The sequence below is a fragment of the Pteropus vampyrus genome, unplaced genomic scaffold (assembly GCF_000151845.1).
Source record: "Pteropus vampyrus isolate Shadow unplaced genomic scaffold, Pvam_2.0 Scaffold635, whole genome shotgun sequence".
Classification (NCBI taxonomy): Eukaryota; Metazoa; Chordata; class Mammalia; order Chiroptera; family Pteropodidae; genus Pteropus; species Pteropus vampyrus.
Genome location: NW_011889416.1, coordinates 541,982 through 560,264, shown reverse-complemented (window position 1 = coordinate 560,264; position 18,283 = coordinate 541,982). Strand labels below are relative to the sequence as shown.

The following is an 18,283-nucleotide window of genomic DNA, read 5'->3' as shown; positions in this document are numbered from 1 at the left end:
AATTTGTTATAAATTACTTCACTTCTTTGGGGCAGGTTTTCTTTCGCAGTCAAAATGAAGGGGCTGATTAAATGGTATTAAAGTCCCTTTAGCTTTAACTTTCTATAATATTAGCATACTATTATAGTCGTTGATCTCATCCATGCTTACAACTGAGCAGAACTCATTTAAATCAAGATCTGATATTAACATATTGGTTCCAAGTGGATCCTTGCTAAAATGTATTTCAAAGCCTATTAAACAATTTGCAGCTATAATGGCCTCCACAAGAATTTCATGGCTTCCTCAGAAATCTGACTGCAAAACATCCTACGTTTCAATTATTTAATTCGACACCAAACCTGAATATCACAAATGGTATCTATTCAAAATTTAAACACATTTTTAATATTTTGCATCATAGAACAGTGGTCCTGGCAGGACCACGGAGGTGATTTAGTCCACTACACTCACATTAGAACAAAGAAACAGGTCCAGAGAGGTTCACGTGACTTGCCTATGGTCACATACCTAGACAGAAACAGAGTAAGGACTAAAAGCTATTTAAAAGCCAAAGCTCTACTTCCAGTACAGTGTTTCTATTCCATGTTGCAAATGTACTGTTGTCCTGTCTCAATTAACTTGATAATCTGTCGGGGTAACTGTTTCAAATCAATTATTTAATACCAAAAGGGAATTACATAGTCACAGTGTTCACTGACTGGGACAAAAGCAAAATCAATCATTGAAAACAGCCATTCATCTACTTATCTTGGCTGTTTTGCCTAATCTAATGGGTCACAGCATTAATGAAGGATAACATGGAATTCTGGAAGAATATGTCTTAATCTAGAAATACTTAAGGAAACTGGCCTATCAAATTGACTGTCATTAGGACAATAAGAAATTTAACTATAATTTCGAAATGGAATATCTCAATATTACGATTCTAGTTTAGTGTTTTAAATTCACCCCTCTTTAGATGTTAATCAAAAACTCAGAATTTAGATTGAAAAAGTTTATTGATATGGTCAAAAAGCGAACAGCCAGATATTTGGTTATCTTTGCCACTATAATGCATCATTTTGAATAGTATTTTAAAATGCATAACAAATAATATTCAAACAATTACTAGAAAAGTAAGAGTCTACTTAAGGCACTTTGTATGAAAGCTAATTTCAAAATTTCCACAAAGGTAACACTATTCTAAGTGTAGTAAATTTGCTTTTTATAGATTTTAGCCAGAATGCAACTTTTCTCCTTACAGAAGAAAAATGTGCTCTTAAGGGAGACAAAAACAAATGCAAAACAAAACAAAACAAAACTGTCATTCTTTCAATGCTCATGGCAAATTATCTGGAGCTATACAGATTACATGGCAGTAGTATTCCCCTGGTCAGTCCATACAAATCAGAGTATCTTCATACAAGTCTCATAAGAATGACAGCATGAATTTATTTGGCCTGAGACAAGTACAAGAATAGCAGATAAGGAATCCAGAATCACAATTTACACGGAGTAATTAACAAAAAGTGGCTCCACCAAAGAGTAAAAAGTCAACTGTATCCCCCCACCTACCAAATCTAATAACAAAAACAAGCAAAAAACAAAAAACAAAACCAAAAACCAAACCAAAACAAAAAAACTCACATAAAACATTTCTTTTTAGACAATTATATCCATTTCTTTCTGCAAATTTCTAGATCACATGGAAGAGTTATTAGATGGTAAATAGTAGCAGGCAGTCACAGTATTATTTTAATGCAATACTTTCTTAATTTTTTTTTCACAATCACAGTTCTTGTATTTCCTAATAGTGGCATTTCAGGATACTCTTCATAACTATGGAGGAGGTTATAGCTAGATTTGATGATAACCATCAACTTTCATTCTTCACAGAAATTTGGTTAGTATATATTTAGGTTATTTGTATGTATAAAACAACAAAGGTTATTTCCATTGACAGAATAAAAAGACAAAACTGAAACAAAACCTATTCAAATGTTTATTTTGTTTCTCCACTTAAAGTGAGAGAATGAAGGCTAAAATAATAGAATAGCTTTTGAGAAACATTTACTTTCTAATGATAGGCAATAACTTCATGATTTCCTTTTCCCAATCTAGGGAAGGTCCTTTTCCTAAACACAAAGGTTAATGAAATATGTTGTAACCGTAATACAGAAATCAACTTAACCAGATGAACCTATCTTTTTCTCTTAGGTGCAAATGAAATAAGCGGCAATCTCTAATTTGCAGAAACATTTTAGAGCATTTTTAAGTTACACTGATTTTATCACTAAGCTACATTTTTATTATAAAATGGTCTGCCTTAAATAAAACTAGAGAGACGACAGAACCTGAAATCTTCCTAAATACAAGGTAATTACCACTCATGCAGAAATGATAATCCTGTGTTGAGATACTTTTTAACATCCACAGCTACCAAGAAGCATAGCTAGCATTGTATATCAGTAGGAAAGATGGAGGAGGAGGAGGATTGGCTAGTCTTTTTTTTTAAAGGCTAGACGTGTACTCTGAAGAATGGTGTTCCACCTGCATTAGACCACACAGCACATATGATTTCTCTATTCAAAAGGTAAGATGTGCAAAGTATACATATCCATGCAAAATGGAAAAGCTAAGAATGGATTCCTGATTCAATTGATCTGTAACAGGCATATGCAGGAACACCTGGTCAGAACTGTCCTCCCCCCACCTCTGGATAAGATAATAAAAAAATCAGATGGCCAGAAATTAATTAAAGCAGTTTTGAATCTTGTTCTAATTAAACTGAAGTAGTTTTTAAATTTTTATATTATATTTAATACTACTAAATTAAATGTTCCATAAAGTTCACTAGGAACTGAAGATAAAGAGAATTGTATACAAATACTTCATGATTTTGACAGGAAATTGCTGTTAAGGCACTACACATCTTCTTTGGTTAAATGATTAACTATTTAAACCACTTGAAAAAAAGAGGTAATACAAAATACACAAATTGTATTCTTCTTTTCACACACACAACTTTTTCATTTTTCGGCTTCCGTTAATCCAGTGTCTATATCTCTGTAATCCTTTTAGCTCATCAGAAAGCTGAAACAAAAATATATATCAATCTATTACTCTCTGAAAGAAAAGTAGGCTTTACTTGAAATAAATACTTGATTTTAACAGATCACAGAGTGCTTGGGTGCATGTATAATAAACTTGGAGTATCAATAACAAAAAGAAACCCAGAGAGACTAAGTAGTCTTAGGAAAAAAGGAAATAGATGTAACTTCGAGTTAAAATATCTCCTGAAGACAAACACCAATTAAAAATTGACTCAATCACAGTGATCAAAAAGTAAGAGAAGTCTCAGCAACATTATCCTTGCATCTCAGTTAGTATTCTACAAAGGAGAAAATATTTTAAAATATACTTACACAGAAGAATAAAAGTATAAATTTGGAAGATTATGTCAAGAATCAAAGTTTTAGTAGGTTTTGGTCTTAAATAAATTTGCAAGAAAAAAATGCAAAAAAAGATTAATTTATGTTGTTCATTGATCAAAAGGCATCTAGGAATGTCACAATGTAATAAATCAGCTAGGGAGATATTCAAAATTATCTACTGAAAACTTGTTAAAAATATGAAAAATGAATTTGTGTCTCAAAAATATTACCTGACATACTTTACTGTTAGTGTTCATAACCCTTTATACAACAGGACAACATTATAGTAAAAGAATAGGAATTATAGTAACTGTTACTCAGGTTATAAAACTAACTCACAACATCCTCCATTACGTAGGTACATTTCTCTTGGCTATTAACAGAGTAAAATCAAAAACTTATAACCAGGAGAATAATTTCCTCTTTGAGCCTTAGAGATTTCTACAAACATTTCAAGCCAATCAGACCTTCTTAAACTTTGTTATACTCTCTACAAACTGGATTTTAATCAGACATTATGTTTGTGCCATCTAAAGAGCCTTTAAAAGTAGAAGTGAGAAAAGGGTGATGTCAGAGTAACTCTGAAAGATGTTCCTGAGAAATCACATACTATTTATTGTCCATTATACCATTATTATCTTATATTAATTTTTATGTGCAACATGCCTAAATGGAATCAAAGCCTATTTCTTTACTTTAGAAGCTAGAATAGTCTAGAGGTAAAGCAAAAAAAGAAAAGAAAATATTATAAAGCAACATCAACTGTAATCATTATAAATATAGGCCATCGCTATATAAATATGAAGCAATCATACCTATATGGATATCCATGATATTTAGATCTGAAAATAGAAAGCATCCAACTGAAGAATAATACAACAAGTCCAATACCAGCTACACACATTACTGCAGAAAAACAAAAGGAGAGTAAAATGATTAGTATTAGCATGTTAAGTGTAATAAAGGACCAGGGCATAAATTTTAGTCCAAGAGTGAAAAACAAGGACTATAATTAACTGGTAAATCTCAATTTGCCAACCAACAATTTTTATCCTCATTCTTATATATTCAGGAGTCTGTCTTCTCCTTTAATTTATTCCATTACAAAAGGGTAGCTTCATTTACAGAGTTGTGTTAATTTAATTATATGAAATAATGAATTCCTTTTAAAGCCATGACAGTCAAGAATTCAGTGTTAGAAACACTTTTACTACTAGCAAGAAAATCATTCAATCACTTATTAAACTTCTTTCAAATCCTTAAAAGTGGCCTTAATGTTTTATTGATAAATATTGACTTAAAGACATCTGATGACATCATAGTGACAGCCTCATTTGAAAGTATTTTATTCATGCATAGGTAACTTCACTGTCTATATGAGGAACTCATTAAACACGGATTCCTCATTTGAATAATGGAGGGAAAAAAACACAATTCTTGGCCCTAAATTCATAGCTTTCTCCATTAATCTCATATGCTCTGGTTTAGCATAGCAGTTAATGACTTTAACTCTAGATACTGACCCTACAACGTTCAAAGATGATGTCCATAACTTGAGACTCTTTGAGTCCCTGGACTAAGACTAAGAAGTATAAAGGCAGGGATGTTGGAAAGCATGTGTGCTACAGCAATGTAAGTGCTAGTGTAACATACTTATTGGTCAATACTAAAAGTAAATTTTAGTTTTATTTTATTTAGGGAACAATTCTTTCCCCTTTTTTAATTTCCATACAATATGATTAGAGGCTAAAATGTAAACATTAAAAATATTTTTTCCGAATATTAATACATGCTCGTTGTAGAAGTTTTTTTCCTAATTAAATGTACACATAAAATATTTATACAGTATCACTCTGTATACATTTGTATTCTACTTTTTTCACATATCTAAAAATAGGGCAGTTCCTGGTACATAGTAAGCACTAAAGGAATGTTTATTATTTGTGATTATTTCATTAGGTTAGAATCTTAGAAGTAGATCAGATTGTGATTATTTCACTATGTCACCAAAATATTTTACAATTTAAATTCATGCCAACAGTGTAGTACCCTAATCATGAATACTGAAATAGGTAATTTTTAAAGTCAGACAATTAAACGATGTATATTGACTGAACAAAAAACTGATACGTGTTATGTTTTTCTAATATGTAAAATTTCATTTTAATTCAGCAAAATAAATATCTCCCAAATTTGAAATCCAATGTCATCATCCTTTTTTCTACAAGAAAAAGTAAATATATTTAGCTAGGTTAATTTTGATGACATTTAACTTTTTAATCATCAAAGGAAAACTCTGACTTATACAGATTTCATATAAGTAAAATAAAATTACATTGTTAGCATTTCTTTGTAACAAATACCAATGTGTGAATATTCTAATACATAAAAAGTCCATACAAACCAATAGAAAAAGGACTAAGACTCTAACAGATAAATGGCAAAAGATAAAAAGATATTTCACAGAAGAAAAAGCACAACACTGCTAATAAACATTTAGGAAAATATTCAACTTCACTAATAACCAAAGAAATACAAAATAAGATTTACCCCTTATCTGATTAGACAACACACACACACATTTTTAATGAATGAGGTTACCTATTGCTGATAAAGTTACAGTGAAACAAGTGTTCATAAATATTACTAGTAGAAATCTAAATTATTAATGACATTTGGGGAAAGAATTTGGCATCATCAGTTTAAAACATCAAGAGAACTGAAAATACTCATACACAGGACCACACAGCCATTCTATTTCTAGGAGTCTAAGAAATTAATATGAAATGAGGATAGCTTAATATACTATGATAGTCACTAAAGAACTATTTATTATAATGAAAGTTAGAAAAAAGTTAAATGCTTAAAATCAGAACGATTAAGTAAATAACAGTATAGAGTACAAATTTAAAATTATGTAGAGGAAAATATTTATTAGTGAATTATTTAACTCCAGTTCAAAAGGGAGTACAAAATTCAAAATTTTATACTACAGTTTTAAAGATGTTTTTGCAAATGGAAAGAACTATATTACAATATTAAAATTATTAGTTTTTATAATGATGGAATGGGTAACTCTACCCCCAAATGTGTCATACTCCTATTTTCCCCCATGTTTTCTACAATTAGCACATATTGCTTTTATAATAGTAAAGAAGTAAAATAACATACTTATAACCAAGGGGGGGAAGTGATTAAGAATACATTCTTTTTTTCTGTATTGAAGGAAGAATTGTTAAATTTTGGCATATGATATGACTTACTCTTTCGTTTTCCAAGATCCATGTCAGATGTAGCAGCTTCACATAAAAGCACCATCCCTAAGGTAACCCCACCATCTTAGAAAAATTGTTTAAGGAGAAATTCACACAGACACAAAAGACACACCACACTGTACTATTCCTAATCTTTCATTAAAAAATTTAAAATGAATATATGAAACTACAACTTTTAACTACAAAACACTTTAAATAAGCTTGTATCTATATAGCATGACAATTATTTACTATAAAGATATAATAAAAAATACTAAGGTGGGAAAATTACTTCATTTGTACAAATAAAAATTGACATTGTAAACAAATGTCTCAGTATAACTTATAGATGAAGTGAGTTTTCATGATATTGTACTTTGAAATAATCTTCCTGGACAGTCTTCCAACTTTTGTTCCAACCTCATATACATTTAAAAATATTAAATAGACATTTTGAATATTTCAACCATCCTCCAAAAAAGCACACACTTGAAATAGGCACCATTTAGCAAGAATAGCAACAAATTTTTATTTGAAAAATAACTTCTGAAAAATTCTCCAGAATTTCAACAATTAACTTTTAAAGTACAAATTACTAAACTATCTAATTTCATCCTTATCTAATAAAAAAAGAAAATCCCACATGCCAAAAGCTCACTTTTATTCAGCTTAATATAGAAGCTATGTAAATAGAAAATAGACCTACTCAAGCAAATAGGTAACACGTGGTATGGGTTGAATGCTAAAATAAGCAAAATCAAATTTTAAAGCAAATAGAATGCATTCTAGTAGAAAAGAGAGATTCACCCTGCAGTTTGGTGAATACAAACAGCAGGTAAAAATGCCCAAATTAATTATGCATACATACATGCACAACGTATGCTACCACATGTGGGTATAATTAAACAGAAAGGGAAATATAGTGTTCAGATAAGGCCTGAATTTATAATTGGCTCTATAATTTGTCTATTCATCCCTTCATTACCATCTTGCACTCTCTCTCTCTTCAATAGCCTCTTATTAGGGATGATGCCCATTCATCATGTTTTTAGTTGCTTAGCCAAGTCTTTTTTTCCAGAGATTATTTTTTTCGTATTGAGATCCTTTATATCTAGGTATATGTAAAAATTGATTATTTCTATAGGCTTTGGTTACAGGGTACTCTGATTAAAGGTTGAGACTTGTTTTTGGAACGGTTTGTTTCTGTAGCATGGTCTGTGTGCTTTTTCTTTGAATGAGGTTTCCATCTCCTAACATACCACCAAGGTTTTTGTGTGCTGTTCTCACCTATCAAGAGCTATGATGCACTTCCATGTGTATTAATTTACTGATGCTCTGGGATGGTTACACAGTTGTGTTCCTTTTGTGAAAATTCATCAAACTGTATACTTATAAATTGTGAACTTTTTTGCATGGATACAATATTTCAAATAAAAAAAGTTTAAAATATAATTTTGGTGTCATTATTTTTTAAATTTATTTTATTAGTTTCAAGTATACAGTGCACTGGTTAGACATTTATATAGTTTATAAAATGATCCCCTTAATTGCTTTTTCTTTCCTCTGGCTCTCCACCTAGCCATTATCTTAATGCTAACTGCATTCCCTATGCTGTGCTCCCTATCACCATGACCATCTATCAACTACTAATTTGTATTAAAAGTTGCTTAGATAAGACAATTTATCATCTAGTTTACTTTATAAATCTCTCAGTAAATTGTATTAAACAGTATTAAAAAATTGTATTAAACAGTATTTAAAAATGGTAAATATGTAGATATTTTCCAAAATCATAACTACTTAGTAATAATTTCATTATATTAATTCTTATCAACATTTCTATCAAAATTCTTATCAAACTTTGAGTTTTGAGTCTTTAGGCATTGTGTCCCCTAATAAAAGGGGGTTTTAAGTCTTCCGTAAAGTTCCCTACCTCTAACAAAGTTAAATAGCTTTATTAATTATGACCATACTGAGTGCACAGTACTTAAAGTGCTTCCTTGTAATTGGTACATGTGTCCGTTTGTCCCAGTACTATAAGCTCTGTAGATAAATCATGCATTCATAGCATTTAGCAAAATAATTGCTCAGAAAATATTATCTTCCCAACCACTATGAAAAAAGCAAAAACAAAATAGGGAAAAAAATCACCTTGAAAAAAATTTCTATTTTGCATCCTATTAACCACATTTACAAGAAATCCTATATTCCAACAGGCTTAAAATCTGTTCTAAATGTATGTGAAACCTTAATCTAATGTTTAACCTTTAGGCAGAAGGAAGAAGTAAGAAAATTCTCATTTTTTAAACTTGTATAATTATATTTAAAAATTTAGGACAAAGCTAAATAACCAACAATTTACAAATCAATCAATTAACATGTTACAATTTTAACTGTCCTTTTGCTCCACTGTTCAATTTCAAAGTACAATTAAGACCATTTCCAGAAACTGAAAATTTTCCAAGGTATAATAAATTAATTCACTAAGCTATATACATTTTCAACTTAAACTTTTAAATAATTTTAAATAGGTCAGACAGAGAAATACAAATACCATATGCTCTCTCTTAAATGTGAAATCTAAATATATGTATATAAAGAACCAAGCTCACAGATATAGTGGACAGATTGGTGGTTGCCTAAGGTAAGAGTGGGAAGTGGGAGAAATGGGTGAACTGTTTTTTGTTTTTTAGTTTACATAAATTAAATAAAAATAAATTTTAGAATTTGAAAAAAAAATAAGGTTTGGGTAATATTTTTCTTGCAATCTTCTTTCTTATCATAGGAAATAGGTGTTTATTATTAATCTTTTCAGCTCACCATTCCATGGCTGAATAGATTAAGTCTCCTGACTCCAGGCTGAATTTTAAGCAGTAAATTTATTTTTGATATTATATAAGAACATTGTTTTCAGAAAATATTTTCCCAAATGTCCTTCAATTGAAACCAAAAGCTTAATTTTTTTCAGAATGTTCCCCTTAAAATATCTCTATTAAATCACTGACATAGTAAAATAAAATGGGGAAAGATATGCACATTTACTAAAGGTGGTGTTTCCAGGGATTTTGATTTTTCTTTATACTTAAAACTACTGTTTTCTTACTCAATGAAGAATACCCTTCTCTAAAATCAGAGACTTGCTCAATTAGACATTCCATTCTTGACTGGAAGGATCTAAGACACTCAATTTACAATTTCTAAACAGCCTCAATTTACAACCAAAGTACAGAGCTTCAAATAAGGAGTTTCTCAAGACAAAATCCCACATTTATCTAAAGTTTGTAGTTTCCAGGAAACAGAACCCTGTCCATTTCATAGTCCAGAACTGATGCTGACCCCTTTATACTTAGCCTGGTTTTGCTTTTAGCTTATCAAAACACTGCTTTATTTACATTACACCTAACCCCTACCCTTCCCCCAAATCCTAGAACAACTCTGTCTTTCCTTAGGTAAGATATGTGCCTTGGTTTCTCTGATATGCAATCTCCTTTGTAGCAAGATACAATAAACCTGGCTTTATCAGACTGCAGGTTTGTCTCTGGTGGTCTTTAGCTGATTAAGATAGATAACATAGTAATATGATTCCAAAGATATTATGACTTGCATAAGAGAGCAGCCTCAACCAAATATAGAGAGAATACTAGAACAACAACAAAAAATTAATTAAATAAAATAAATTAAAACACAGCACCAAGGACTTATTATAGAGAGGATACTAAACAGAAGAACAATGTGTGTTTCAGCTACAAACTGGGCTTGGCTGCTTCCATGGATGTAATTCTGGGGAGGAAAAAAGACGGAATTAAATCTTTAAATATACATTAAATTTTGGCATCCTAATTCTAAAATGGGCAACTTTCAAACCCTATGAATTATTAATTCACCTTATATATGTAAGCATTGGGTCTGTGGTAGTCATCAGTAAATAAATTTGGCTAAAATAAAAGCTATTTCTGTGTTTTTGTCTCTTCACTGTAGTTACATTATTTTTTCAACAACAGAGTATATGAGAAAACTAGTATTTCTGAGTATAAGACCATAAGGTACAATAATGTAAACTCCATGAAGACAGAGGCTATGTTTTTGTTTATTACTATATTTAATAACGCCTAGCACAATGCCTAGAAACAGTAGATATACAAGTACATGATTAATATATTTAGCTGAAGGCTAACTTTCATTCTTAGCCTGGTTAGTCAAAAGGACTCACCAGATGGGATAAGGAACTTCCCAGCTTTAAGAGAACTGAATCTTGTTTTCAAAAGTTGAAGCTCGTTAATAGAAAGATTGAAAATTCAAAACTAAATCTAATTCCTTCATATACTGGCACTGGTCTCACAGGATAATCATTAAGATTAACTTTGGTATACAATGGAAAGGAATCCTGGACTTCTCTTACCACATGTCCTGTGTGGGGATTCTTATGAGCATACGGTGGTCCTCTTATATGATTCCACATTTGACCAGATGTCATAGCAAGCACAAAACACTGGGAAACAAAAAATAATGAAATACTCACATAACATGGTGAAGCTGTCCATCCCCACCTTGATTAACGTGGTAGGTATATGAAAAGTGCAGGTGCTTAAACAATACATGAAGAACAATTTTTTTCAGATAAATGATTTCTTTTTTTATTTAAATTTACTGGGGTGACATTGGTTAATAAAATAACATAGGTTTCAAGTATACAATTCAATAATACATCATCTGTATATTGCATTGTATGTTCACCACCCAAAGTCAAATCTCCTTCCATAGCCGTATATTTGACCCCCTCTACCCTTATCTACCTTCCCCTTTCCCTCTTTCCCTCTGGTAATCACTAAACTGTTGTCTGTGTGTATGAGATTTTGTCTTGTTCATTTGTTGCTTTCAGTTTTATATTCTCTATATGAGCGACTTCTTGATTAAGGCTTATATTTCACTACAAGGATCACAAGAATCAATAATATTTACTTTGAAAGGAAAATTATTTAAAAATTTTAAAATTATAAATAAGCTGACACAAGTTTCAAAATTGAATACTGAAAAGTCTTTTACAAGAATATTTTCAAAAGAACTGCAGATTTTCATAGGGATGACAATCTATATTTAGGTTGAACAAAAACTGGGTACAATTAGATCCTCCAAGTTCTGGCCATGCTAATGAGATAATGGAAGAAACAAACTGATTTTAAGGCAAAAAATAAAAAAAAATATATAAAATCCTTTTCCACTATTAAGAAATAAACAAAATGCTACTTCACAATATTAGGAGTTTTATTCAAACAATTTTCTTCTAAAATTCACTCACCAAAGCTGCAAAAGCCCATCCAGTTTTATTAAAGAGAAATTCCATATTGCTTCTTCGAAGATACACAAGTCCACCAATAACAGCCAAAAGCAATCCCAACATAAGAGGACCAGCGTAATTTGGGGGTCTGATTACTCTAATCTAATGGAGAGAAAAACATTTTCAAGTATGAAATTTATTAATTAATTATATAGGTCAAAATAATTTGAAATGAAAGCAACCAAAATCAGTGTGATGATTACTTTCAGGAAAAAAAATCATACTTTTTATTTTCATCCTAATCAAAAGAGTCTACGATGTATCCTAAAATCAGGATGGAATAGGTACAATATTCTGTTTAACCACAACGTAACATCTTTTAGATTAAGAAATATTTGCCAAGTACAACTAAAGAGTCCCTGGACTTAATAAAGTCAAAAGAGTGGTTTCCACGCTGAATTCAATAAGGCAATAGAGGATGTTTTATAATCGCACTCTTTCAGCACAATGATTCTGTTATATGTTACTTATAAAGGGACTATCCAACTATTATCATCTCAGTGATATGGGGACAAGACCAATTAGGACCTCTCTGTAAGATTCAAAAGGGATAATGGCAAAGTAACTTTCTACAAAGTAGGGAAACTTACATTGACATCAGTTCTGTCAGCAATCCACCGGGCGATCTGCTCAGCTGAAAAACCACGCACCTGTAACTCATATGTATCACCCCGTTTAGGTTTCCCTTTTGCAGGAAAGTTGATGAAAGTTGGAGCTGAATTCATGTTTAGCTGAATAAAAAGTAGTCCATGAAAATGTAAGTTATCAAGAAAATAATCTTAACGGTAAATTTTTATCTTGAAAATTAGGCATTTTGTAAAGATGAGAAAGCCCATGTTTAGGTAGGTTAAGTGATTTGCCTAAGGAAAGTGGTAAATGGTAGAGCCAGGATTCAATCCTAAAGCTGCCTGTAATCTTAATTATACACTGTACTTATAAAGTGTATAATTTCTTAACTAATAAACCTACATTTTAGTCCTTTAGGATGGAAAATCTCCCATACTGTCAACATTTTAATCTGTTCAGAGCTAATGAAAAAAAGAATGCATTTATGAGAATTAAAATCGTCTTATGTAACTGAGGCAAGCTCCAAATAAAGTATACTCTCAATTTGGAGGAAACTAGATCAGGATAAGATAGTGCTCTAAAACTGCAATGAAACCCAATACAATTCCAGACAAGAAAAAGCTAAAGGAGTTCATTATCATCATACCAGTATTACGAGAAATGTTAAAAAGACTTCTTCAAGAAGAAGGGGGAAAAAAAAAGACAAATATGAATAATAAGATGGCAATAACTATATACCTATCTATAATCACTTTAAATGTAAATGGATTAAATTCCCCAATGAAAAAACATAGGGTAGCTGAGTGGATAAGAAAATAAGACCTATATATATGTTGCCTACATGAGACCCATTTCGGATCAAAAGACACATAGACTAAAAGTAAAGAGATGGAAAAAAGTATGTTATGCAAATGAAAACAAAAAAGCAAGGGTAGCAATATTTATATCAGACAAAATAGACTTTAAAACAAAGACTATAATAAGACAAAGAAGGACATTTAATAATGATAAAGGGATCAATCCAACAGGATACAACCCTTGTAAATAGTTATGCACTCAACACAGGAGCACTTACATATATAAAGCAAATATTGATGGGCTAAAGGAAGAGATTAACAGTAATATAGTCATAGAAGGTGACTTTAACACCTCATTGTTATCAATCGATGGACAGATCTTCCAGACAGAAAATCAACAAGGAAACACAAGCCTTAAATGACACATTAGACCAGATGGATTTAACAGCTATTTTTAGAGCATTTCATCCCAAAGCAACAGCATATACATTCTTTTCAAGTGCACATAGAACCCACATTATTTACAACAGCCAAGATATGGAAGCAGCCTAAGTGTCCATCAATGGACGATTGGATAAAGATGTGGTAGAAATATATAATGGAATATTACCTGACCATAAGAATGAAATCTTACCATTTGCAACAACATAAACAGACCTAGAGGAAACTATGCTAAGTAAAAGAAGTCAGACAGAAAATGACAAATACCATACGATTTCACTTATATGTGGAATCTAAGAACAAAATAAACAAACAAAACAGAAATGGACTCGTAGATACAGAGAACAAATTGATGGTTGATGGATGGGATGGGGGATTGAGGGGCTAGGTGAAAAAAGAGAAAGGATTAAGAACAAACTGATAGTTACAAAATAGTCACGGGGATGTAAAGTACAGCATAAAGAAAATAGTAATATGGTAATAACTATGTATGATGCCATAGAGTACTAGACTTATCAAGGGAATCACTTCATAAATTATAGAAATGTCTAACCACTATGCTGTACACCTGAAACCAATATAAAATGATACTCAGTGTCAACTGTAATTGAAAAATTAAATAAAAGAAAAAATATTTAACCATGCTACAAAATATTACATTAAAAACTCTGAAATTTAAAAAAAAGCCAATACAAAATGTCAATTCTAAAAGGTTCATAAATGTTTACTGATAAACATCACATTTCTCTATTCTCTATGATAAGACCACAGTATGCTTAAGAAGACAGCATTGGAGTTGCTAAGGTAAAGAAACTGACTAACTCATTTGTATTACATCTTTCTGACGTGATATAACTGTACTTGTGGAAATACAAAAAATCTGACTACGTCCAAGGAAAAGATGCTAACCGTCAGATGCAAGCCTTTAGGTCTCCTCAGCAGGTAACCCTATAATGGACACTGGCTTGTATAAAATGACTATAATTTAAAAACAGCCAATATAATAATCTAACTCCCTTGCTCTAATTCTATACTCACAATAAAACACTTCTAACAATAATCTTTTAGATTTTCTCATAATGGGATAGGGTATACTGATTAGTAGATATGATCATTTTAGTCTCCCTGGCAGTATAATATGAATTAATGAATTAATAGATTAGCCCCTTGGTTACCAACATCCATGAATTTTTATGGTTTGGTGAGTGTGCACAAACTCTTCGGAGCTAGATAAATTCTGGCTACACTGTTAAAATTCAATTTCTGGGTCTGCAAAGCTAAGAACACAGCGTTCACTCCACCAAACTGCTTCTCAAACTTTAGGCCAAACTCTTCATATTTGTTTAGCTATATCACTTTGAATTTCTTTTTAAAATGTGTTTTAAAATACCAGGTAACACATGAATCCATTTCCCTTATGAAATGAAAAAAATTACAGAGTTGTAAGGACCAACCCCAGTCCATCCATGCAGCCACTATTACCATTTCTAGATCTTTCTGAATTTATTCATATACATACACACATACGTACATATATATACATATGTATGTATGTACGTGTGTGTATATGTGTGTGTGTGTGTGTGTGTGTGTGTGTGTGTGTGTGTATATATATATATCTTCACAGAAAACATAATATTGCTCTCTGTCTGCTTTAACACAAATGGTATCAGATCAATTGTATCATTCTGCAATTTGCTTTTTTTATTCAACCATGTTAGATCTATCCATGACAGTACATATATATCAACCTCACTCATATTTTATTAATTATGCTATTGGTAGACTTTAAGGGTTTTTTTCCAATTAAAAACAATGTTACAATGAACAGCTATGTACATATCTCCTTGTATACCTGTGAGAGCATTTCTATAGAAATGGAATTGTTAGATCATAGGGTAGAAACATTTAAAATCAAAATGGATAGAGCCCACTTGCCCTCCAAAGTAGCTGTAACAATTTATACTTCTACCCATCTATGTAGGAAATTATGTTTCTCCACATTCTTGCCAAAAATTGACATAATGGGTAAATATTGTATATCACTGGAATTGTAATTTGTATTTTCATGATTACTAATATAACATCTTTATACTAAATAAGTTCTTTAAAAATACTTCAAGCTAAAGACATAATCAACAGCAAAACTGATTTAAAACTGGGTAAAGGATATGAATAGACATTTCTCCAAAAGAGATATACAAATGGCCAGTAAACACATGAAAAGATGTTCTACATCACTAATCATTAGGATAACACAAATTGAAAACACAATGAGATATCATCTCACACCCATTACGTTGACTACTATTTAAAAAAAAGCAAAAACCAGAAAGTAAGTGTTGGTGAGGATGCAGAGAATTTGGAATCTCTGTGCAGTGTTGGTGGGAATGTTAAATGGTGCAGCCACTATGTTAAACGGTATGGAGGTTCCTAAAAAAATATTAAATATAGAACTACCATATGATCTAGGAATTCCATTTCTGGGTATATCAAAAAGAACTGAAAGCAGGGTCTCAAAGATATATTTATACATCTTTGTTCACAGCAGTATTATTCACAATAGCCAAAAGGTGAAAGCAACCCAAGTGTCCACCAACATAAGAATGGATAAATAAAATGGTGTATATACATACAGTGCAACGTAATTCGGCCTTAAAAAGGAAGAAGAATTTTTACACATGCCACAACATGGATGAACTCTGAGAACATTATGCTAGGTGAAATGAGCCAATCACAAAAATACAAACACTGTATGAGTCCACTTATGTAAGGTACCTATAAGTAGTCAAAATGATAGAGACAGAAAGTAGAATGATAACTGCCAGGGGCTGAAGGAAGAGGGCATAAGCATTATTTAGTGTGCAGAGTTTCAGTTTTACAAGATAAAGAGTTCTGGAGATTGGTTGTACAACATTATAAATGTACTTAACACTACTGTACTGTACATTTAAGAATATTAAGATAGTACATTTATATTTTCCCACAATTAAAAAAATTTATATCTCATAGGCTTTAAAAATCCTTGGACTTTAATGAGCCAACGATTTACTATTTTTGGTAGGTATCGCTTTTCATCCATGGTTAGCTTTTATATGTTGTGGCATATGACACTGTTATTTGGAGAAGGACTTGAATTTCTTCCACAGTTGGACACATTATCATCCTTATACCATTAACTTTCACTATAGCTCTAAAGTGGGCATTGATATTAAAAACTATTTGATATGGAAGAAAATTGGTTTTGTATTTGTACAAATTACTAACAGAAATTCTTTATACAGATCTTGTTAAAATACATGGAATTATACTTTTTAGTTTCCAACACAATCCCACTATGAACAGCAGAGAATGAGAAAGTAATTTCTTAAATGTGACAAAGTATTTCCTTTGGTCTAATAAAGCCTAAGTACACTAACATTTTAGGTTGAATCATGCTTTATAAATGTACTGATTTTGATATATGGAGCTGTGTGAAACTGGAACATGACTAGGACAATGATATACTGTAAAATGAAAACATTAAGACATTTGTTCGACATTTACTGAACATCCATTATGTGCTTAGCAGTGATAGCTATATTCTTAGAGGGATTATCTCACAACTATAGGGCTAATTCTACTATAAGACAGAATGTGAATATATACATGTATATTAGAAATACAAGGAAAGTAGTGTGACAACGCACGAAAAGGGGTGACTCACTGTTCATCTGAAGGATCTGAAAAGGCTTCAAGGGAAAATCTGAAATGAGGCTTACAGAGTAAGCAGAATTTTGAGAGGGGAAAGAAAGGGAGCAAGGGAGAACGGATATTTTATAGGAAACAATCAACAACGCTGAAACAAGATAGTGCAGGACATAATACAATTATGAAAAAAGGTGGTTATGTGTTTGGAGAACAGTGCAGGTAGTGAGGAGGACTAAGGAATTTTGACTTTAGTTTTTATACTACTATTTCCAAAAGCGTATTTCACAGAATCTAGCCAAAATGCCCCATTAATTTGTCTAATAAATTTGGGAAATTCTGCATATGACAGTCTACCACTGGAATGGAAGGTGTAAGACATATCAGCATGGTAAAGTCTATGTGAAGTCCTGTGTTGGGAGACAATTTTCCATGGGTTTCTGGTGTTTCTGCATGACTGCCTTTGTTCTGGGTGATCTTCTCAAAAATGTTTGTATAGCCTTAGAAGAGTCTCCCTCCAAAGCAAAGAGCATGCATGCTTACTACCCTTTATAGAAGATCTGGGTTTCTAAAGCTTGGAGTTCCTCTTCCATAATGCAACCCACTGGCCCTCTTTGCATTGTACTATGGGAAGTAGGGGTTGGAGAACTGGTGCAAGAAAGTGCTGATATTTTGGATACTATTGTTGTTATGAGTAATAAAGTCCTTTAACTCTAACACAGGAGTGTCATGCCTTTTGCCAGCATTTATGAAACTGTGGCAGGCTAACTTGTTAGCTTGCAAATA

The 18,283-nt window shown here is 31.7% G+C and overlaps 1 protein-coding gene across 1 annotated transcript in view; it reads right to left on the bottom strand.

Annotated features, from left to right (window-relative positions):
- Positions 1-982: 982 nt before the first annotated feature.
- MAGT1 (magnesium transporter 1) overlaps positions 983-18,283 on the bottom strand; it is a 43,880-nt gene continuing 26,579 nt past the window's right edge. Inside the window, exons 4-10 of the mRNA XM_011384939.1 lie at positions 12,596-12,736; positions 11,967-12,107; positions 11,070-11,159; positions 10,387-10,450; positions 6,680-6,754; positions 4,232-4,322; positions 983-3,075 (exon numbers count right to left, since the gene is read on the bottom strand). Coding sequence (XP_011383241.1) covers positions 3,060-3,075; positions 4,232-4,322; positions 6,680-6,754; positions 10,387-10,450; positions 11,070-11,159; positions 11,967-12,107; positions 12,596-12,736 — 618 coding nt within the window. The 3' untranslated portion in view covers positions 983-3,059. The remainder of the gene's footprint in view (positions 3,076-4,231; positions 4,323-6,679; positions 6,755-10,386; positions 10,451-11,069; positions 11,160-11,966; positions 12,108-12,595; positions 12,737-18,283) is intronic.